This window comes from Pecten maximus, chromosome 5, assembly GCF_902652985.1.
Source record: "Pecten maximus chromosome 5, xPecMax1.1, whole genome shotgun sequence".
In the NCBI taxonomy this organism is placed as follows: Eukaryota; Metazoa; Mollusca; class Bivalvia; order Pectinida; family Pectinidae; genus Pecten; species Pecten maximus.
This window is the reverse complement of record NC_047019.1, coordinates 24,171,070-24,195,884: the sequence shown is the minus strand read 5'-3', so window position 1 is coordinate 24,195,884 and position 24,815 is coordinate 24,171,070. Positions and strand designations below refer to the sequence as shown.

Genomic DNA, 24,815 nt, shown 5'->3' with positions numbered 1-24,815 from the left:
GCTTAAGACGAGTTTGATCTGGACAGGATGTACAGTATATGGGGGACCATAGAAGTGTTGTGGTATATTCCGATCGTAATAGCGAAGCAGACAAGAGATAATCGCATTGGATATACAGAATAGCTCTTGAGTGCCATTTAACAGTGAAACGATTGACATTTTTCTGTTTAATTAATGTTGTAGTTTGCTTTTGTTTTCAGATTTATTGCGAAATAAAAAGGCTGTGTCTAACCGCAAGTATTGACGCCAGAGCTAGAAAAGCCGTGACGAGGACCTCGGATAGAGGTATAGTAATTGAGAATGTGAAAATAACAAAAGATTTGACGGGTCACAGAAAAAAAAATCGTTAACGTATCCCATTATATCTCATTAGAGGTGTGTTTTGCTATAGCTCTTCCACATTAATATACGAAATATCTTTAAGTATTAGCAATTACAAAATGTAGATTTTTCTGTAAAAACGACACACCGATAGTTTATTGCTGAAGATATCGTATTCTAATACATACTAACATGCTTTGATACAATCCTGTCATTTACGCACGGTTTAACCGAGCTAAATAACTTGTCGTGTGACAGGATGAAGCTATACCTTTTTTATGCGAGGATAAAAAGCACATCTCTACAATGTATATCATGTATAAGTTTAATATGTTGAAAGGTTTTGAAAATCGCTGTCATGTTACAAAGATAAGAAGTACTTAACCATATTGCTGGATTTTATCTAATACATAGATGTTTTCGATCTTCTTGGGGTATCCAACAGCATTTCATGAGGTTGTCTTTTTCTGTTAAACTCTTCACAGTTTTTCACAAAACATTTAATTCTTTGATCCAATTCATTACCACCTTTAGCCCAATTAAATAGTTTTTTCTTTCTCTCTTCCTCTCTGTCTATTTTTAAACTAAGTTCTTTTTGCTCCATTTTGCTCATTTCCTGTAGTTCCCTTCGAGATCTGGTTTGCTTTCGTTTATGTAGACTAATCTCATTAACCATGATAGGCATAACATCAGCAGCCTCGAGCACCTCTCCATCTTTTATCCTGCGTTGCCGAAACGTGATAGGTCTCTGCGACTTTGGTCGTCTCTCAAGGCGCGGATATGCTCGTTGGCCTGGTGGACGTGCAAAAGCCGAGTGTGCTTGCCGTTTTTGTGGATGTGGCGGTCGAGTGGTTGATGGGTTCTCCTGTTTCGTTTTTGAATCATTAGCAGTCTGCGCTGGAATGCGATGTCGTATAGGCGATGCGAACTTTTGCATCGACAAAGCGAACATTGTAAGAGTATTCACGGTTCGGCGTGGTTTATCCGAATCGGTATCACTACCTTTAGTTTCACTCGTTGTGTCTGAATCCCCCTGATTCATGTTAGTATTAATCCGATTCACATCGTTACATAAACTGTCCATACTCGTCTTGGCACTTCTGTCACTCACTTTCTCATCTCCATTTTTACCGTCCTTTCCACCTGAGAAGATACTCACACTATCTGCAATCGCACCTTTTTTAATTGCGTCACTTAACTGTTGCATATCTTCTGCAACCTTACGCGCTTCTTTAAGAGTTTCGTCCCGCTCCACGCTGACGCGGTAACGCTCTCTGCCGATCTGGGCAAGTTTACTCTCCAGTTCACTATCAAGAATCTCATTTTCAAAATAGGTCTCACTGTAGTCTAGCTTGATTCCTATTCCAGACTCGTGCTCCTGAACAGGCCTCTTTGTTTTCAACATCATGTAAAGTTAATGCACAGGCTATTTAGTGCAATGATAAGGTTCACGCACACAGCATGTGTGTCAATATCGATACCTTGCTATCACGTGATGCTTCCAGGACAATACCTACATCTATATCCCAATGCACCAATTATATAGCGTGTTACATATATCGGTAATGCAATCTGTCACCAACAGCAGGTCGATTGATATACACCATGGAATATTATACCACAATGATATCAATCATAAATGAAGCTAACACTACACACATAAAGTTGATCTATGTAGTTGGATAACAGGCTTTTCAGTTAAATAGCGGAGAGTAGCACATTCAAAAAAGATCGTCATGAATATTGTGTTTGAGACATAGAGTAATTTTAGTCCCACTGTGGTCCGTTCTTCTTTCTTTTCCCTGGTGAAATACTCTAGTTTTGCTGTGAAAGTGAGCTCCAGTAGAATGCTTACATTGTTAGTGAGTTCCAGTGAATGCTAACGATGTAGGTGAGCTCTTGCTGGTTTTGGCAGATATCCTCAATAAACTCCACAATGGCTGTAAAACAACACTCGATAGTTCAATATAAAGACGTTCCCCCAAGGGTCTTCCGAACCTGTAAGTATATAATTTAAGACAAAAATGAATTAGTTTCCCATAATATGGAATTGTTCCTTACCATTATAATAAATGTTTACATGTAGGTATATGGCATAAATATACATATATATATATATATCTTAACCCCAAAAATAACATATGTACTATGCAAAAGGCGAATATACTGTATAGCTGGTAATATTAGCGATGGACCTAATTTCGCTATATAGCTCGAAAATAAATGCCAAACGAATGCTTAAAACATATACAATGTATTATGAATATGTACTTAAACGCACAAATGTAAGTCCCAAAGGATAAATGTAAGAAAAAAAAGAAAGAAAAAAAAAGATTTACCGCAAGCCAAATTTCATCCTTGTTAATCATTTCATCACTATTCTTGCTCCGATATCTTCACAAAAGAGGAGTATTAGGCTACTACTTAAATTAACCTACCGATTAAAGTAATGTAAATGTACAAAATGCACTGATAATATATTTCTGTTTAAATCTATACACCCAAGTGACAGGCATTATGCTAGCAATGCCATGCTTACCACTGTAAATTTGTCATTCTTTCAAATAGGTAATTTCAAATATCAAATTTGTATTATCGTCGTTTTATCTACTTCAATATGAGAAATTCAAACAGATAAAATTATGAATTTAGTAAATCCTTTTAGCACTTTGGACACTTATTCCTCTAGAATGTGCCATACTTATATCTTTGGTTTAGTTTGTTTAACGTCCTATCAACACCTAAGGTCATTTAAGGATGGATTCCCTTTTGTGCTAAATTCATATGTGTGGCGAATGTGTGTTTGTTGTGGGAGGCTACAGTATGTTGGTGTGTGTCTGTCTCCTTGTGACAGCGCGGAACTGATGCCGACTTTATAGTGCTAACTCATTGAAACATACCGCCGAATATACCCAGCAGGACCCCCAACTCGGTCACAATACTGACAACAGATGAAGCAGTCATCCGACTCCCAAAAATGCTGAGCTCTAAGCAGGAGTAGCAACTACCATTTTTATAGACTCTTGTTTGTCTCGAACGGGGGAAAGATCCCAAAGCCTCAACTAAAGGCCAAAAGTGAGGCAGTGTCAAGGGAGGCATTAGAAAGAAGAAAGCTGTTTAGAAACGGAGAAAAGATCGGACCCCAAAATTCACGATCATGCAGTAGTGGCATCAGGTACAATTCCTACGCCCTACCCGCAGGGCAGATACTAACCAAAAAGTTTAATGTCCAGTATGCAACATTAAGACCAACGCCATCTATATACTGATATACAATCCGAGCGGCCGCCTGTTACCACAAACCCACGTCATCATGCCTGTGACATATATAGCAACCAATGATATAAGGTAATTCTATCAGATACTAACATTAATGATCGTTGAAGAACAGGTTGATTCAAGTTTTATAATTTATTTGAAACCACCTTAGAGAAAGCATGAGAAGTGACGACAAACAGGTAACTCGATACATTTACCTGAATGTTTATTTTCAGAAATTGGCCTTCGGAAGGTATCAAATAGTCTAAGTAGATATTGTTATGACTATTAACGGTATTTGTATATGTGTTTTTCTTGACATAATTGCCTTAATGATGATTTAATCGTGCTATTACGTAAGAAATGTGCATTGCACTTGAAATGTGCGCAATCTTAATGTATATCTGTCGTGTCGGGACGACATCGCGTGTAGCAATTCGACTCATGCGTAAACATATTTTGACACTATATCAAAATAATGTAAGACCATTAAGAGTCTTTAATGAGCCAAAAAAAATTAATCAATGATTTAATATTTTGCATCAATTCTTAACTAATTTACATAATAACAATGAATATCAATTGCAAATATCGGATTAGATTTTAGTTAATACAGTATAGGTCGAATCTAGAGCATATTCATTATCACCGCTGTTTCGTCGTTTTTAGAGACGAAAGTAGCAAAGGACCAAAAATGCATGGGACGGGAAAAATTAGTAAAATCAAAATATATGTTAATAATTATAGAAAAAAAAGTACAGCAATAACTCCATAATTTTATCAATTTTCTGCATGGATAAAAATTAAACATTTACCATATAATCTAGTGAAATACAACTTTTAGAATGAGCGTTTTCTCTGTCTACTTAAGACGATGACATGGCCACATATGTTATATTATAGTATTGCAATACATTATCTCCATCTTGAGGGGGTATTGGGAGTGTCCCTTGATATTATAGTAAGAGGTCTTTCAAACTGAAAAATACCACACAGATACAATAATTTATCAGCAGTAGTAAAACTAAACCAAAAATGTTCGCAAATCATTTTACATACACATATTTACATATGTATCCTTTTTTGTTTCATTTTTGAAAATATTTCTATTCATTCTTTGTATATAAAGTATATGGTGGTATCTTTGTAGAATACATATATACCAATTGTACAACAACATATGCTAGTCTTTCTTTATAGAACACAAAACAGTGTCAAATGGTACAGTGTATCCATAAATTGCCCCTCAATTTCATTTTTTTAATTTACTTAATAAACATATTATCATAGCCCTAGAATCAGGGAAGCTAACCTTTGCCTGGCAGTATAACGTGCACTTTATGTTATATTGCCGTTATGTTTTTATCACAAAAAATGCCACCTATTACAAAGTATCTCCTTTTTCATTTTGTATAACTGATCAAAACGTATATATTTTAACTCTTTATAAATGATTAAGAGTTATCTCAAACATTTATTTTATCAGTCTGATCTGATCTAAAAGGCGTGGTATCAAATTTGCCTAAACGCAGACATCGATCAAATATTCCTATATATCACCAGGATACCGTGTGTGGTGTTATAAATCATAAAGTATATCAAAATTAATTCAAATTACGATCACCATATATTGAATATATTTATGATTTGTTGATTTTTGTAATGTAATAATGAAGCATACGTTACTGATGTAAACCACTTTATTACCTTTTGCAGTAATGTATATATTGACATTAAATTTTGTTCTCTTTGATCTTTTATTTTTATTGCAAGTCTTTTATGTAAATATATTTGAGTGGTGTCAAATACCTCAGTTTAAAAATCACCATGACCCAAGGGTCTCAATGCTAAAGAGTTTACAATTTCTGAAGTTATTGAGTGAGTGAAAGTGATGTATTTTCCCGTACGCCCGCTGAACACATTTTGTAATTAAACCTATTTCTTGAATAGAAAGTCCACATACGATAACATATAACGTATTGACAGGCTCACAAAGGCATCGGCAAAAACTTTATATTTATTACGCTATGCCTAGCGTTGGTAGGCATTTAATATGATTTGGTAATAGAAGACTCTGCTCGACTCTCTCATGACAAGTAGTTATTAGAGACTAAAAGCACATATCGTACGTCATTGTGTACCCAATACAAACATCTGCGGGATATTGACAACGAACCTGGTGAGGTAGTGATATCTCGGAATGCTAAAACTACTTAATGAAAATCCCAATAATAAATTATATATCAGGAATATCTACAAATGATCTGTGATATAGAGATAATTAAAACCTGTTAGAATGCAGCAAATTTCTTTCAACAAGTAATTATAATGTCCAAATCGCTTTGTCACACCTCTCCTGATATAATATCTATAATTCCATCAATATTTGTGGATGCTTTGACAAAAGTGATGTCTGTAACCAAACCAATATTGAAGTAAATTCATTGCTAAATTTAGAGGAAAAGATAGAAATAGAACTCTGTACTCATAGTCCCTATAAAACCCGACATAGGATGACAAGGACACGAATCAACAACATGTCTAATATTAGTAATATATCAAGAACCAGCATGTGTAAATAAAAGTATAGCTCTTTTCATGGACTGGATCACTGATGGGGACGTCAGGTAATATATATACAGGTATGTACTATACTTCTTATTTTAGCTCCCAATGTTCAAGAGGCTCAAATTAAGTTCGATATCGTTTGAATCTCCACATGAAGGTGTCAGTTGCCTGGTAAGTAGATATATCTATATATCTTTCAAAAGGGGAACGAAACATCCGATCAAATAAAGATGGACGTACAAGAATAAAAAAGGATAAAAATATGGTCTAAGGAATTTGAAATATTTTAAAAAGGGAAATGAAATCAATATTGCACACGTTAATACCAACATTCGTACGTCGTGAACTTATCGTAAATTTACCATATAAGCCTCTTTGTGCTCTAGTCGATTGATAAGTAAGAAGCACTCCCGATAAAATTGTTGATATTAGGAGGGATTTTCTTCAGTGGAGGTAATACTTCGTGCTAATAAAATTGTCAAATAAAAAATACTGGCATTTTACCATTCCTTTCAGTGACAATATCCTTACATTCAAATCATCTCCATAAATAAATCCAACATCAGAGTTTTCCAATCCGCTTGTCAAGATTAAGAAGTTTATTTTTCTGAAAACGCCAGACAGTGACATTTCACACAATATGTATATCCTCCAGGTAATAATGATTAAGATCTGTGGTAAGAGCATTGACACTCCAACAGCTGTTTCTATCAAAACAATGTTGTGATTGGTTCGCTTTGTTACTGAAACAATTACTTATTGGAAACATGTGAAGCATTATTTGAAAACAGATATCAAAGAGGTCCAAAACATTAATTGATATTCTTTACAACAAATTATATTGATAAAGATGTTGAAAGTCAACAGGATCAAATAACAGGAAAAGCCTATATAAATTCTCTCCTATGGTGGCTAAAGTAATAGATTGGTATTTTGTATATTACAGATATTGAAATGAACCTTATAAAATACAACAGTCAAGGGGAGATTACTCATTCGTATACCTTAATTACATTTACATTCACACATCATACACAAATCATACACGCATTATATAATTACAGCAACTATTTGATTATTATGAACATTTTAAACATATTAAATAAACTATATGCCACTCAGAAATTGGCAGACATTGACCAAAAGTCCATATGCATATATTGCACTGCTCATAGCTGTCGATAGTGTTAAGTTATTTAGAATAAAAATTGAACATAGATAGTCAGTTTATATATATTTATTTATACTTCGATTGATAAAATATATGATGTAAATAAAAAATGATCGGATAAAGTACCAAACAAACATGCTCAACGGAAGACTCAAAATATCGTTATAAAAATAATATTTACAGAAAATATTATCAGAGAAGAAAAGGATCTTTTCCTGATATATTGTGAATTGTACATTTTATGATGCAAAATAAAATCAAAAGCATAAGGTCATGGCTGATTAGATCATATAGAGATTAAAACGTCTAGTTTTTTGCCAATAAATAGTTGCACATCACGAAGTAGCTGTATGTTTGCTGTTCCGTCACAGCCTCGAAGAAACATGCTGTTGTCAATATGGTTATGATCTCCATAACTACTAACAGAATTAAATAGAAAAAAGTCTAATGACGTCATACATTGGGAAACCCAAGAAAATGATGTGAGACGGTTTCATGTTCAAAAGATAAAAAAGCAGGCACAAGATGGATTGATTGTTAGATGATCATTAAATAAATCAAAATTTTAAATACTACAAGAGTTTCTAACTTGACAAAGAATAACATTAGCTCTTCTATCCCCTTCTGTTTTAATTTTTTTATTGATTCAATTTCAATAATGACATCTTTATTTAGTTGGTGTTTAAAAGCAGAAATAGTATGGGAGTTAAGAGGTCATTATTTGAAGTGTTAAAAGTGCGACACATTAGAGGGAAGAAACTATCAAAATAATTATTGCTTCTGCATATTGGTGGATTGAATATTCTTGTAATATCACTTGATTGAAAAGCCCAAGATAATCCATTAAAACTATGTCCGAAAATATGTTTTCCAAAATCTATAGGATCGTCATATATACAGACAATTATTTGGCGTGGAGATAGTTCAGATGAAGGAAAACTGATCATTAGGTATGACCAACACTTTGTTATTTGTTTGTCAATGAACATCATAACGGGTGACAGATTGTACACACGGCTTTTACCAGCAGGGACTCATGTAGCGGTCGGGTTTCTTTTGATGTCTTCACAGAAGAGTTCTAGGGTAGATGTTGTTTGTTGACGCTGTGGTATATTTACTCATAAGTTAACGCACTACATGATTTACGTTATAAAATTCAAAAGTTCTAATGAGGTCCTTTTAGATTACCTCAAGTGTGAAATGTGGCTTTTGATCACGATTCTTTTTTTTCTTTTTTTAAAGACATCAGTTCTGATTGATTCCATATCCGTTTTAAAAATCTTCGTGGGAATCTAAGGCAACTTATATTTAAATTCGAATGTTGTAGCGGGTTAGATCAGGCAGACTATCGGCACATGGTGTTAATGTACCCGCAGACAAACTATATACATTGTGTCAATACCAGGGGGTGGGTACGCAAGCAGATAATGTTTACAATTTCAAATGTTATGAATAAGGATATATGTTTAAATCCAAAGTATATAGGTGTATTAGGGAGGTAAATAAAAGTACAAGTAATTTGGGTCATTAAATATGATTTTTGGCTCTTCATCTGAGTTAAGCGAGTGAGAAAACTCCGTAAATCTAGTGCTTCTTACGATTATCCCCAGTGTACAGAGAATAAATAGTCAGGTTGAGTGATTGTTGGGTATTTTCCAGCGTAGCTAACTGAAGTTTGGACAACAGACAAAGAATAACATGAGAAAAAAAAAATGAAATATCATCCTTTACTAGGTCAGTAATGTAGTAATATCAGTCCCAATATGGGCATTTCACATTACACATTGAATTTATCATAACAGTCCATGAGAAATTAACAAGAGTATCGATAAGATACACAATCTGTTATTGTAAAGTTTGAAGCGAAATGGGCAGCTTTTCTAATTAACTTTGAATCGGACGGTTAAGTATATCATACCATTATTAAATAGAGGAAGTATAACTCCCCAAATCTTCAGGTATATACAGAACATAGAGATGTCTTCCAAGTCACCTATACTGTATAACTGCCATAACAGAACCAATTACCTTAAACGATCGACTTTTTATTCCTAATTTCAATTCCGATGAGGTCATTCGAAGCAACCGGTGAAACATCATTCTTTTTCACGACCTATGTTTTATCTAGGTAAACAATAGAAATCTCTTCATTTTATCTTTAAATATTCTTGATATGTAAATCGAATCCTAAAACAGATATTGATATTTGTATGGATTAAAATAATTGATATACATTCCCGACGACCATATGTCTATACAAATCACCTGTTTCGGTTCTAATCTAACACAATTCATTTGGTATGAACTTGTGTATAAATATCTACTTTCATTTCAAATCTTGCGACCTTTTAAGAGAGGTTTGATTGTGTATAACAACAGTACCAACACTTCCGAAATTCGAATTCTAATGTTATCTCTGGCTGTAGTCTGTATATACATATATAATTCGCCCCCTGATTCTTCAATGTATTGTGCAACAGTTTTTCTAACATTTCGAAATTCTGTTTTTCTTTTGAAAGGATACAGCTTTTAAACGACAGAAAGGGTAGCATATTTACCGATTCTGTTAATTTTCAGTTACCTGGATTCAAGCAACCCGTCTCCAAGTTTGTTATTTAGGAAAGAATTAACGTTAAATGAATAAACATATAATTAGTCATTAGACATTAGCAGTATAGAATAAAGTTTGATCGTTTTATCGGATTTAAATACCTGTTAGCATTGTCCACGATATCTCGGTAAACAGTGACTTCCTTGTACAAATACCTGTAAATCACGTGTCTTGATAGATACGTAAACATAACAGCATTTAAAATGTTAATTACATTGTAAGTGTATTTCTTTAAAATGTCATGTGTCATTGGTTGTCAGGACACAGAGAGATTTAATTGTCATTTTTAGAAAAACCAAGGTCGGTCAAATATATCAATATCCGCGTTACGGAGTTCACTTCTTGAGCCGATGGTATGAACATGATGTTTTCTGGGAGCCATTGGTTTATTTCTATATTATCGACAGATAATATGTATCTATCAATAAACCAACCTGATTTCTGTTACACAGTCTTTGCCGTTGAATGGTTTAGCACTCAAAGTTGTCCTTATTCCTACATGATATGTTTTAATTCTTTGGAGTGATGGCACTGGCTCAACATTCCATATTATATCACACTTTATCCAATACTGAGATAAACTGATTCGGAATGGATTTGCTTAAATGTTGTGTACTCCCATTCTATTTGTCAACATTTGTTTAGGTATTCCACCTCTTCATCTTCAAACTTTTGCCTCCCTCTGAAATATCTAGAATGTTATTGATATGTAATGTATCTTCCACTCATTTAATGCTAAACGGTGCCAATCATATGTTTTGTTTCTCCATCCATTAATTATATATACAAGTATCAGACAAGGCGGCAAGAACACGCCGAAAAATTGCCGTTAGTATATGCTCTAGACTAATTAGAATATGAAAATGCTTTTAGTAATCAAAATGACATTTGTTCACTTTAATAAATGTTGACAACTTTCGATATCAAATTGATATTTGATGAGAATGAAATATCAGTATATAAAATCTGTGTCGAAAGTTGTGTAATGAGATTTTATCATGGTATACTCAAGCTGTGTTATACGATTTGGTCATGGTATACAGACGCTATGAGATGATATTTTATCATAGTATGCTGTCTCTATGAGATGAGATTTTATCAGGGTATGCTGAGGCTATTTGATGAGATGTTGGCATGATATACTGAAGATATATGATAAGATATTATCATGACATGCTGAAGCTATATGAGGAGATTTTGTCATAGTATACTGAAGCTATGTGATGAGAATTTATCATGGAATGCTGAAGCTATATGATGATATTCTATCATAATATATTGAAGTTGTTTGATGATATGTCATGTTTGTTCAATCTGAAGAAGTGTGGTGTAAATTTAACTCATAAAAAAGAAAATGTCGGGAACCTCTATAAGTCAGTAAACCTAGTAGCGACATACTGCAAAGGAAACAGTACATATCTAAAGTTCCCATAAAAGTTTTCTGGTGGCATGCCACTGCATTACTTAATCTTAAGTATTTAAACGGACGAGGTCTCCTTTGTTTGTCATAACGACCAAAATGACACTAGCCTTGGTCTGTTTCTAAAGGTAATTTACATATATGGTCACTGAGACTAATTTCATTATAACACATTTAAAAGTATTCTACTGTTGAAATGTTATGGTTGTTAATTTGTAAATATATAAATAGTGTATCAACTTACCTCGCTCAATGTTCAGTTACAGCAGGTGAGATATTATCCAAAAACATTATTACACATTTTCTATATATGCTCTTCTGATATGATACTCTTCGTATGTGCTATAGATACAGGTGTAAATAGTTCAGGCGAGTTAATAGCATGTAAGACTCACCTGTATAAAACATCATCGAATGAAAAGCGTTTTCCTCAGAATCCAATTCCAGTTAGGCCTACTATAGCTGTAGAGTACATTTAAATACTTTCATACCAAGAGTCAATATCAGTCAGCGACCATCACATACTATGGCTCGGTAAGCAAATCAGGAACATGAAAGTAAGGTGGAAATAGGTTTTCTTTTTCTGTAATCACTTGGTTGATCGCCCGGTCTAATACACTCACAGGTAACGTTATATATTGGTGATAGGTTTGAACGGCGTGCACAATGGATCGCGAAGTCGTATCCACAGCACTTTTAAAACAGTCGTGATTTTCTATACGTTGAGGATCGTGTCATATTCATAATCCATCTCACTCAGGTTTCAAACGAGTCTAGTGTGTATAGCGTGAAGCAGTATCTACACTCGTACCTATATCCATGTTATTTAAATATCGATATGTTGATTTTCTCATCTGAATTTGATTATGTGTTTTGTATTCATATACATATTTGTGTGTACAATCAGTCTTTTATATGTTTTCGTCTACAAAGAGATTATATATTGTATTTTAATAGCTCTTGATAGAAAAAGTATGTACCTGTGATTTACCTGTGGTTTAAATAAGGGAAGTATTATGTTACTAGATTCGCGACTGATTGTGTGCACGGGACGAGTCTATTGACTTGTATTTTTGTCACGTCGAACCATGACACACCAATTAACGAAATAAAAATGTCTTTAATACACTCCAGCCCATTCAATACATTATAATTACATTATAATTACAACTATGAAATGTCTATTGGAATTCTGTCGTTTCGCTTTCTATGCAATAATGATCTTTTCTTCCAAAACGGGATCTGATTAGAAAATATAGGAAATTTGGACAACAAAGAACTAAGATAAATATGTGGTAACATCCCTCAATATCGTGTATTTACTTGGAACAACTGCTGATACTCCGTGATAAGAGCCATTGTATGGATTTAGCGACAGTGGCAATCAAGCGGAAGGTACTGACATGTAAGCAAAAACTGCAATTGGAACTGAAATAACAACAGTGCAACATATGAATAGCATATTGATTTACATGGAGACCGATGTAAAAGTTAGATGGATAATTTTAAATCATTATTTAGATATTAAATTATTGTACTGTAATACTAGTAACAGAATGTGTTCGAGATGAAACCTGTGTAACGTTATTCCACAACAGATAGGTTTCATCATAACCTGTCTCCCTAATTATATATACTAGTATATAACATTTTGTTTTCATCAATTTGTTCTTCCTAGTCTTTCGATGCAGATTTAACAACTTATTACCAATATGCCTGTTTGTCTAGCCAAGATGTCGTCATATAATGGAAATATACATGTATGAAAATGTTTATTTCAAAAAGATTATCAGAACAACTGTCAAACAAATGTCAATAACTTAATGTTTTATCAATGTCATGACATATTCAGTGTGTAAACATATCTAAACTTTTTAAGCGTTAGTTTAAATACAAAGGAAATCAATGACAGCTTTGATTTTAAAACCTTCCTTGTTATTTAAAATTTCACGCTTATATACACAAAACGATTTATATATATATACTATTCAAAAGGTTCAAGGTTTCGTTGGTTTTAATTCTGTCTTGTCCTTCAGATGATTTCTTTAATGTTAACTAATAGCCGAAATAATAACAAAAGATTAAAACCAAGACTCTTTTGAATCTAGTTCTGCAATACAAAAGAGCATAAGAAAAGAATATTCAAATATCACAGCTCAGGATATTATTTGAAAACTTAAATGTCTTTTGACTTGTCAGTTTATAATTCGTTACAATCATTACAGTTTAACATTTCAAGGGACATCTATATTATACAAATATATCAAGGGTGTAAGGTGCAATAGTCCAGAATATTTGATACGAGTTTGGGGCGTTTTTCAAAAATTGTATATTTCACCCCAAACTCAACAGTTGAATTTTTTTTTCTAAAAGCAGTAATCTTGTCATGTCTAGAAGTCTTTATAGTGTCAAATAAGAGCATTTTTGATATTTGAAATACCTCCTTATATACCATATTTGTGTGCAATCCTTACCGCCATTTGCATTTCTAGGTCAAAATACAAACGCTGTGTATACATATCATGATGTCTGATTAAACCAATGCTCCTATTTTGTGCTTTAGACACTTCTGCACAAAAAGACATGGTTATTTTTTTCAGTATATGCGATACTAATGAGTTAATTATACCCCCCTAAAACATGCCTTTTATGCATGTTTTGCTGAAATAAGACATTACATCATAAGAATTGTCGACGGTTTGGCATGAGTTTGGCATGATACATACTAAGAGTCCATCAAGTTATTTCTGTTAAATTGCACATAAGCAGGAATTTAAAGGCTTGTAAAATATCCCTTTTGGACTGGATTTGTTGTTTAGATGCCCCTTAAGAGACATCATGAAGTTATATTAGTATATCAGAATAAACTTATAAATGATAACATGCTTACCATTTAGAAAAATTGTGATCGTTCGCCAAATTCTAATATTTATTTTGTAATGCATCATATCCATTTGTATCTTGATACGTACATAATCATACTTGTGGATCTGACAACAATTATCCGTCCGTCATGAATTGGCAATATACAACATCAGCTAGACATTACTGATATTAACCGGACTTGTAAAGGCGTTAAATCACTATTGCGACAGATCATTTTACAATGTCATACAATGCACACGCAGACAGGATAATGATTAGTCGAATTTAGTTTCAATAGACGGTTTTGATATCAAATATACAGTCCAAAGCTGGCGATATATAAATACATGTACATTAAAACCACACTATCTCACATTCTATGTCGAATAAAATATAAATCTAAGGAAAAAAACAACAATTGTTTGTTCAATTTTTAAGAAAAATCGAAAGTTAATAGAATATTTATGAAGGATGCATAAATGTACTCGTAGCTTAACCAACAAAGATATAAAATGTTATGTGGTCCAACTTTTGACAAGGTGGACACTTCAACCCTTTGATAAGTTATATTAAGATAACAGGTAAGTATATATAATTACGGAGACAGGTTACCCTTCAATACATAAGGTTGTATGTTCTTCATTCTCGAGATGACGGACATTATTTCGTCTGTCAACTTCATATACTTTTACCTACGGGGTGATACTGATAGCCATCTGGCTACCAACTCGTAGAAAACGTGGCTAATTCTATATAGTTTACGTTGACTAACAGTGTACATTAGCGTATTTGTGACAGACCTGCCAGCGGTACATTGGAGACATCAATACGGCTCCACTAAAGGTACAATAGCCATTTACTCTTCGGGACACTTCAACATTATTAAAGTATGTGTGATGTATATTAAATCGGTGTCTACGCGGTTGCTATTGACATCATTTCGTGTCGACTACTATTAATTATTGTGTATTGACGCTGCTGTACTTATTCCAAGTCTTTTATTTCGGAATCCAAGGAATTAAAAAAAACCCAAAAAAAACAAACAACCAAAATGAGTAAAAATGACTAAGGGCTTGCCCCCATACCTGTTTGTTTATATATATATATATGGTGGCTGTCGTTGATGAACCGGACGATGTTTATCCTGAACGATATCCTTGTTTTATTCTCCTGACATAGTGATACATGTATAAGCATATCCTTGTAAACCCATATTTTGTTGTTTTTATGTAGTCCTTATTTTATCGATCTTAATCAAGATTGTTGGTTTTCGTATTACTTACTAAGTATTATTTACTATTTTAGCGTTAACCATGTATAAAACATTTCCCACACAACAAACGACCCCAGCCGCATGTCTAATCAAAGAAAAGTTTAACCCTACTTCTTAGTTACCAAGTCAAGTGTCATACATCTTGCTCGTAAGATGATAGAATCACTCGCTCATTGTCTTCGAAATTAGTTATGCAAATCAAGGATCTTCTAATTACAATAGGTATTGTGTTTTGACGTAAGAAAGCCAATATACATCCAACTTAGAAGAGCGTTTCTGGATTAATGGTGGCTTGTTAATATCCTTTCATAGAAATCTGAATCCATATTTCCTAATTGAACATATAAATGAAAAGCCCAGGACAGAATAAAATAATCACCAAGGAAAATCCAGAACAGATCGATGACAAGTATTCTCTAGGCTCGTTATATGGATTGTATTCTGAGACTGAGGTAAAAACTGGCTGTAGGTGTCTATTGTGTACATCTACCTTAACCGAACATTTACTGAAAAACACGTTTGAAATTACATTTGATGAATAATTCATTATATCATAATTTCCATATTGATTCTATTTAATTAAGGTATCTGCGGTTCATGGTGTTCTGTTTTAATACATGAAACGTAAATGGAAAACACCTAGAAAGGAGAAAAGGGATGAAATGACCAGTAAACACAAATACATCAAAACGGGTCAAACCTTTTAGAAAAAACGCATTATACTTTTTACAACTTATTTGTGTTTCATACACGCTGTCGACGCTAAACCAAGTAAAATGTTTCCTTCATCCTTTATCTATATACCGTTTGGATGGAGGCTAAACAATGCATTTTACTTACACAAAAGCATTGAATTAATCACGAGTAATGACAAAATATATAAATTTCAAACGTGTTTACACTATACGTCCAGTGGTATAAATACATGTTATCCACTTTCGTGTACTTGTCTGTTGTACAGTATGTGTTAACACCGACAGACGCTTAAGACAGACTAACGCTGCATACACGCTCTCTCAATATCAACGTGAAACAAATTATTAACTTTAACAAACATATATCAAGTAGCTAGTAATTGTATTGAGCGTTCCCCAACACTTCCCCACAATTATTTGCGTTAGATGTTCTGGAATAGGCGTTTCTATTCAGCCAAATATAGTTATAACGTGCGCGTGTGATATATACCTGTAACATATATACAAAGTAGCCAGTACATGTATCTACCTCGCATCTCAGCACATATATTGTATTTTTTATGCTTTGGATTTAAAATGCAGAACAGATATCTAGGGTTATGACAGGGTTTTATCGATATATCTAAACTTATCAAGACATGTAACAAAAAAAAACAACCTTTAGATATACTGTCATGTTTTGTTTCTAAATAAAAGAATGACTATCAGAATACCTCAATATTTACTTATATCATTTGATGAATGATAAGTGTGACCATTTAATTTTCCACCACATTAACCCCCTCCACGCCACGCACGCACGCACGCACGCTGCATGCCACTGTCTTGACTTTGAAGTAAATATGTACTATAATGGAAATACGCGTCTTGTATATAGTCACCAGTGTTAGTCCTGATGTAAAAAATCAGAGATTTGGTCCTCAAACAGACTGTAACAGGAGATGAAAAATGCAACGGGCAGACAGGGACACTTGATTTGGTTTGGTTTATTTTATTTAACGTCCTATTAACAGCTAAGGTCATTTAAGGACGGCCTCCCGTGTGTGCGACATGTATGCGTGTGTTGAGTGCGTATGTGTGTTTTGGGAGGCTGTGGTATGTTCGTGTTAAGTCTCCTTGAACTTTTGCCGATTTATAGTGCTAACTCACAGAAGCATACTGCCGAAGACACCCAGCAGCACACCCCACCCGGTCACATTATACTGACAACGGGCGAACCAGTCGTCCCACTCCAATTATGCTGAGCGCTATGCAGGAGTAGCAACTACCATTTTTAAAGACCGCTCAACTAAAGGCCAAAAGTGAGAAATTGTAAGGGGGACATTAGGAAGAAGAAAATTGTTAAGAAAGAAGAGAAAAGATACTGTAAGATCCCAAATTTTGTCGCCTCTTACGATCATGCATTGGGGACAGCAGGTACAATTCTTACGCCCTACCTGCAGGGCAGAGACAGGGACACGAGCCACCGCTTAGTAAACTAAAGAAACATTCTTCGATATATACGATCACTGTATTGTGTAGGTGATTATAAAACAACTAACATGAACAATGAAATATTGTACACGTATATGTTAATTATGATCACTGGGTATTATATTTGTTTCTTATATAAATTGCGATATCATATGCACAACGTGCGTATAAAGCATGGACAACGAGTTGTGTTGTTGTGTGTCTAAATCACTGGCTTTTATGAATACTTCTAGATCAGTAAGCTATTGCAGTATTTACTGAACACAATGAACCAAATCTAATTTGAAGATTCGATTACTGAATTTCACGTGATGAGTGCATGTGAACCATACATGTAATTCACCAGTAGCCGGTAAAGATGAGTTGTTAATGCCCTATCGGCTATCAATGTATAATATCACACATGTACACAATGAATATAATGTGTTGACAGTACAGGCGACCTATATGCGTGTAAACAGTGATAATACCATTAATAAATTTGGCGATGACGTCCTAGTACAGGTCAAGTTGCATACAGATAAGTCGAGATATGAAATTAAAAAAAAAAACATATAAAAGAATCTGACACATTGAATAGGTGTTTATTTCATTTGAAATGAATTTTGTTGACAGGATATGAAGTCTTTCATTGGGGTTAAACTGTGCTATCAAAGTTATTCAACTATAGAATTTCTATTACACCACCATCAATACCTTAACGCCATCACTTCAATAGGCGTGCCCATGGAGGCACACTGGGCGTGTGCTTCATTCACGCAACGCATGATAAACATGTTGACGAGGGAAGGCTGAACCCGTTGCCAACTGCGTGCAGCTAACACATAATTCAAACTATTTTATTTCATAATTTCTTATATTGATATTTAGAAAATGCCATTATCATTTAATGAATACAAAACGGCGAATAAAAAACATAACACTAATCATTTCACAAACCAAATGACTATTATTAAACAAACATATGCGTACCTCTAATGAACGATAGAATTAAGCTTTAATCAACATCGAGTGATATACCTATACTGTCAACTGCTGACGGTTTTGGATGTATAAGTATACAATAATAAGTAATACGATTTACTAGCTTTACCGTTGACAGTTCAGTTTATATAGCCCAAAGATGAACTTACCCACGACAGTAATGTTTAAAAAAAATGTCACACAAGATTTCGGGAAAATCCAGAGTTAATTCCTTGTTCAGTTTGTCTAATCATGGAACTACTGCTACAGACAAAACGACATTGTTCCCACAAAACAAAATGTTCTATCATCGGGTAAAACAACTTGCTAATTTCAAACATTACCGGTAGGAACCGAACTGATAAAATGGAATACCGGGATTTTCTGTGGCTGTGATGTTATATCTTAATGTACATTTAAGGATCTATTTGATAAGGTGAGTATACAGCAGACACGCATACAGCATGTATACACTGTAGTAGTTAGGTCTCATCTTAAATGAAGAGGATGTATTTTGATATGTTTTCGGTGAATTTGTTGTAGATTTGGTTTGGTTTGGTTTATTTTGTTGAACGTGCTATTAACAGCTAAGGTCATTTAAGGACGGCCTTCCGCGCGTGCGACATACATGCAAGTGTTGAGTGCGTATGTGTGTTTTGGGAGGCTGCGGTATGTTCGTGTTAAGTCTCCTTGTGATAGGCCGGAACTTTTGTCGATTTATAGTGCTACCACACTGAAGCATACTGCCGAAGACATCCAGCAGGACACTCTACCCGGTCCCATTATACTGACAACGGGCGAACCAGTCGTCTCACTCCGTGTATGCTGAGCGCTAAGCAGGAGCAGCAACTACCATTTTTAAAGATACTGGTATGTCTCGGCCAGGGGACAGAACCCAAAGCCTTCCTCACAGGGGCGAACGCTCAACTAAAGGCCAAAATTTAAGTGAGGCAGTGACTGTCAAGGGAGACGTTAGGAAGAAGAAAGTTGTTAAGAAAGAAGAGAAACGATAAGATCCCAAATTTAGTCGCCTCTTACGATCATGCAATGGGGGCAGCAGGTACAATTCTTACGCCCTACCTGTAGACATAACCCTCGAAGAAAATTATACAGTATTGTAAATAGGTAAAGCTATAATGTAACTTATCATATTCTACTACTTAAGACATGGTACGGTTCTGTAGGTTATTGAAATGCTGTACAAATACTGTAAGGAAAATTGGTTTTCTGTTGGAGTTATCTCCCTTTTACATACAATTGTTAAGCGCTGTTTTATCTCATTGATTATCGGATGATTACTAATTAATGGTTGGATTGTATAGATTGAAAATGATTCCTAAATATACCTTGATTGATAAGAAGGATAATATACCATGTAAATGTGTTTGTATATAAAGATGATACAAGGTTTTAGAGCGAAATGTGCAATATGCAAATGTATGGTACCACTGGCTCGCCGAATAGCCTGGCACATAAATAGCCAGCTACAAACTGGGGAGAATATGCCGCTGAAAAGTGGGCGTGATTCTAATTGAAACTGACAGGTTTCAAACCCCGGTAGCTACGAAGGCTGAGTAAGTCTTTGTGGAGAGACTGAGAAGTCTCTCATCTAGCGATTGGTGGTCGCTGAATAAGTGCCCATTAGTCGTGAGGTAGTGTGTTGTTGCGCTGTACGAGGCAGATGTACAAGGTTACAGTGCCGAGAGCACTTGTATTGCTGTAGGAGGCTGGTGCGCAAGTTTAACCACTACCAGGTTCCAGTGTCGGGAGCAATTGTATGGTTGGTGCGCTGAAGGAAGCTGGTGCGTAAGGAAGCCACTGCGAGGTTCCAGTGCCGGGAGCAATTGCATTGCTGTTGCGCAGGGCTGGATAAGCCAGTGCGCAAGGTAGACACTGGGAGCACTTGCATTACTACTGCGCTTCATAAGCTGGTGCGCAGGTAGCCGGTGCGCTGTGCAAGTGCCGGGAGCACTTGTAATAGGCGTGCTTGATCTGGCATTGCCGGTTCCCGAGGTAGCCGGCGTGCTTGATTGGTCATTGCCGGCGCGCACGAAAGCCACGGCTGGTACCAGTGCATGGCGAGAGCACATGCGTTAGGCATTTGTGGGCGTCAGTGCCTACTATAGTTATATTTGTATGGTAGTTTTAGAGGTCCGTGGCAAGCAGCACGACCGTTTCATTTGTATGTCATTTATAGATTAATCATTTGTAAATATTACTGATTCCATACCGATTGAGATTGGACTAGTCAAGTTCGCTTAAGGTACAGCATATCCCAGAAGACACTTGGGACGGACCAGGTGCACGTTACAATACTTATTTCAGCGCACTCAAATTTATCGCAAAACTAAATTAAAACAGATTTGCGCCTGATGAATTGGCGATACTGCAACGCTTGTCATAGAAAACACAGTAAGCGTAGTCATAATATAGTGAAAAGCTTCCAGCATCAAAATCGCTAAAATATTATCACTGCTGAAATATTAACGTTTACAGTACTACCATAGTATTGGACAGGTTCATAAGGGTATACACATCGTGTATGATTCAGTTCAATTACACTAACGGGTATATATATGGGTTGACATGGTTGATTTTCTAATTCAATAAAATATGTACATGTACACTTCCAACCACTTCTTCGTACAGGTCTCCTTAGATAAACCAACAAAAGGGCTGTTAAAATGCTATCTGTTAATCAAAGTTAGTGAAAGAGGATGTACGGACGTGGCGGCACGTACCTATCCCGAAAGCCTACTCAGCCTTAACCTCAGAACCCGTGATGGCAACTATTTAATTAAACCCAATCAAAAACGGGATTTATTTGGTCGATTATTTCTTAATATATCTAGCGATGTATAGAATCATGATAAATATCTTCCTAGGAGATCGACAAATCATTACTTAGGCCACCAGTGAATAGAGTCGATCAGAACTACTAAATGGTTATCGTCCGATTACATCTAATCTATATTGTTTATCTTTGGCGAGGAGTCATTCAATACCCCGCAATTACTTCCAATAGCTCCTGATAATTCTTTAAGGAAAGTAGCTTTTGTAAGTAACAAAAATATAACATTAATTAATTTCCACGGGAATGGAATAAAATTTCAATCTGAAATGATTGACTATTTATAAAAGGATTGCTTCTATTGAATAGCATGAAAGCGCTTGACGTATATAATATATATATTTACTGACTGTTTGCGTTACCTATTTATTAATTTAAATCAAATAACCTAAGAATTATAAAATGAATACGATGTCGTGGCGAATAGCAGTAAGTTAAGGTGTTACACAATGGTGTTTAGTGGATACTAAACATGCATATTTCACGAGTGTAAAACAGCACCGAAATATGAGTATAGATGGCAATATACTTTTCTCCAAAAGAGTAAAGCTCTTTATTTAGTTTTTTTCCATTTAAAAGAAATGTGCACGAATGCTGAATTCCCGAGACGTCATTCGGAACACATTACATATGACATACGTACTCAACCTTTTTGTATACCAACAAGGACCATTTACTTGGGCAACGTTTATTTAACAAATGACTTGGTTACGTTAAAAAAATGTATCAGTTTATTCTTCTGTCGCATCTGCATTTGAACAGAAGATCTGTCATTTTGAATGCTTTGGCGGGTCTTCTTGGGAAGCATCGACATGTGGAATAATTCAGTACAGATCTTAATTAAAGATGATGTTATTAGAAACTCACCTAAAGAAGATGATAAAGTGGCTGGACTTTTGTCCGAACCAGCTGGAATATGACTGTGGAGTAGTTCCCACCATTTTGTGGATTCCTCCGGCTACATACATTATATATGTTTTTTTTTTTATAATTCTTTTATTTTTTGAAGATTTTCACATATTAAAACAATAGACATGGATAACAAAAATAAAAACCAGACAAAGAAAAAACATACATACACACACTCTTACACATACATGTTGCGATGATGATCATGATCATCATATCATTATCATCATCTTGCATCATGCATTTTCATCATATATTATCACCATCATTATCATGCATCATTATCAGCATATATCATCATCGTCATCATCATGCATCATATACATCATCATCATCACGAATCATCACACATAATCACACATCATCGTATATCATCATCATCATCATCATCATCACGCATCATCATATATATCATCATCATCATCGCGCATCACCATATATCATCATCATCATCACCATGCATCATATACATCATCATCATATATCATCATCATCATCACGCATCTTCATATATCACCATCATCACGCCTCATCATTATCAGTATATATCATCATCATCATATATCATCATCATCACGCCTCATCATTATCAGTATATATCATCATCATCACGCCTCATCATTATCAGTATATATCATCATCATGCGTCATATATCATCATCATCATGCATCATATATCATCATCATGCCACATTATATATGTTATCTTTCAAATGGAAAGCGTCTTTTTATCATCGTAGCCATACATGTACAGTGTATATACTTCCTGTCATCAAATGACCCAGGTAAATGATTCGTATTATAGACTTGTGTATAAATTAACTAAAACACGCCCTGTTATTATATCTGTAGGACTACCCTCATGACCTCCAAATACTTCTTAATTAAAAACAGTGTCATGAACCAACACGTCATTGGGAGAAGGGAGACAACACCGATCATGCAAGTTATCAAGTATTGTGTTGCTAACATCAGTACGAAAGTACAAAAAGAGCCTCCATCACAAAGCCCAATGCTATAAAGCTGTAAGCGTCATGATTTTCCATTATTGAACCATATCTACCTTCAATTTATGAACCTCTAAATAACTCTGGTCCAACCGCTCAGGTCAAAAGAGAATCAATGTGTATGCTTTTATGAAGTCAAATCTGGTCAAATAAATATCCCTACTACCGTCTAAAGACATAAGTATTACAACATGGTTTTATTTTGTGCAATTTACGTGATACACATGAGTTTATTATGTTCTGCTGAAACGTGCATATTTACGCATGTTTGCCAAAATTAACAAGCACCTTTACAAATGCCAATGACATGACTCGTGGCTAGCCATTACTGCTGTACCATTGCACAACAGTAGTGATTTATAGACTTGTAAAACATCATCGGATTTGATATTTAGATAACCCTTAATTCAGTTCATATTTCTGCTTTCTTTCTGAACATTTTGTTCCTTATCGTCACCAATCGACCATCCGCATATCGTGCATGTTACTTCCGGCAGAAGTTAATAAAAATCGCTACTTAAAAACTCCGTTTCTAAAAATGTTACATCCCGTGCCTTGGTAAGCATCTTCTAGGTCATTCCATTTGTCCTTGAATATCCGTTTCTCTTTTGCCGTCGGCATAAGAACTGTTTTTGATAGAATGGGGAGGGTGCGAAGCTTAAATATGATAGAATCATAAATATATTGATGAGTACGCAAGGAAAGGAATTTAGCTTTCCTTTTCAGAAATATCAGAATCTCCAAAAAGCACGTATGTTCATGGAGAAGGGAATATGAATGAAGTTCGCGGATGTGCTTAATTTCCTTGTTCAGCATAAGTGTTACAGCTAAAGACGTAGGAAGTACCATTGCAGAAAATGGCGTTGAAGCAAATATTCTCCACAAGTTTTTCTCAAGTGTCTTCCTGAGTTAAGGCCGTGCACGAAACGTGAACTATGTTGTGTTTGGGGTTTGCTTGGCTGTGTGTACAATATAGAAAATCTCTAACACGTGGTGCCTCCAACTTATATCTTATTCTTCTTCAACTAAACATCAAAACAACTTCCGGTGATGGACGGACACAAATTACGGAACAATAAAAATACTAACATAAAAAGATGATATTAATTAATTCCGGATACACACTTGATGGTTGATAATATATATATATATATATATACCATATATATAACATTCCCCCACAAAACAAAAATTGGTCCCCAATTTTGAAATAGTTACCATCAAGTGAGTATTCTAACTTTACAAGAGTATTCAATTTAAAAAAAAATATGAACATGTGCATGATTTGTTTCATAAAAAGAGAACAGGACATATCACAGTAGACAGAGGACCTTCCAAAACATAATCATTACATAGTTGTGTCAGAGTTAATGAATGTGAATACTCAAAATATAATTTGGTAAAAATGAGAAATTACTGCAGACCAAATT

The 24,815-nt window shown here is 34.9% G+C and overlaps 1 protein-coding gene across 1 annotated transcript; it reads right to left on the bottom strand.

The window, feature by feature from the left end:
* Positions 1 to 462: 462 nt before the first annotated feature.
* Positions 463 to 11,996, bottom strand: LOC117327606. Its single transcript, XM_033884660.1, has 2 exons — positions 11,745 to 11,996; positions 463 to 2,319 (listed from the first exon to the last, which is right to left on the bottom strand). Exon 2 carries the CDS (start codon positions 1,727 to 1,729, stop codon positions 725 to 727), a length of 1,005 nt encoding a protein of 334 aa, XP_033740551.1. The 5' UTR covers positions 1,730 to 2,319; positions 11,745 to 11,996; the 3' UTR covers positions 463 to 724.
* Positions 11,997 to 24,815: the final 12,819 nt, after the last annotated feature.

Bases quoted from the DNA above. Each gene is read 5' to 3' on its own strand.
- LOC117327606 (XM_033884660.1), bottom strand. From the start codon at position 1,729: ATGATGTTGAAAACAAAGAGGCCTGTTCAGGAGCACGAGTCTGGAATA.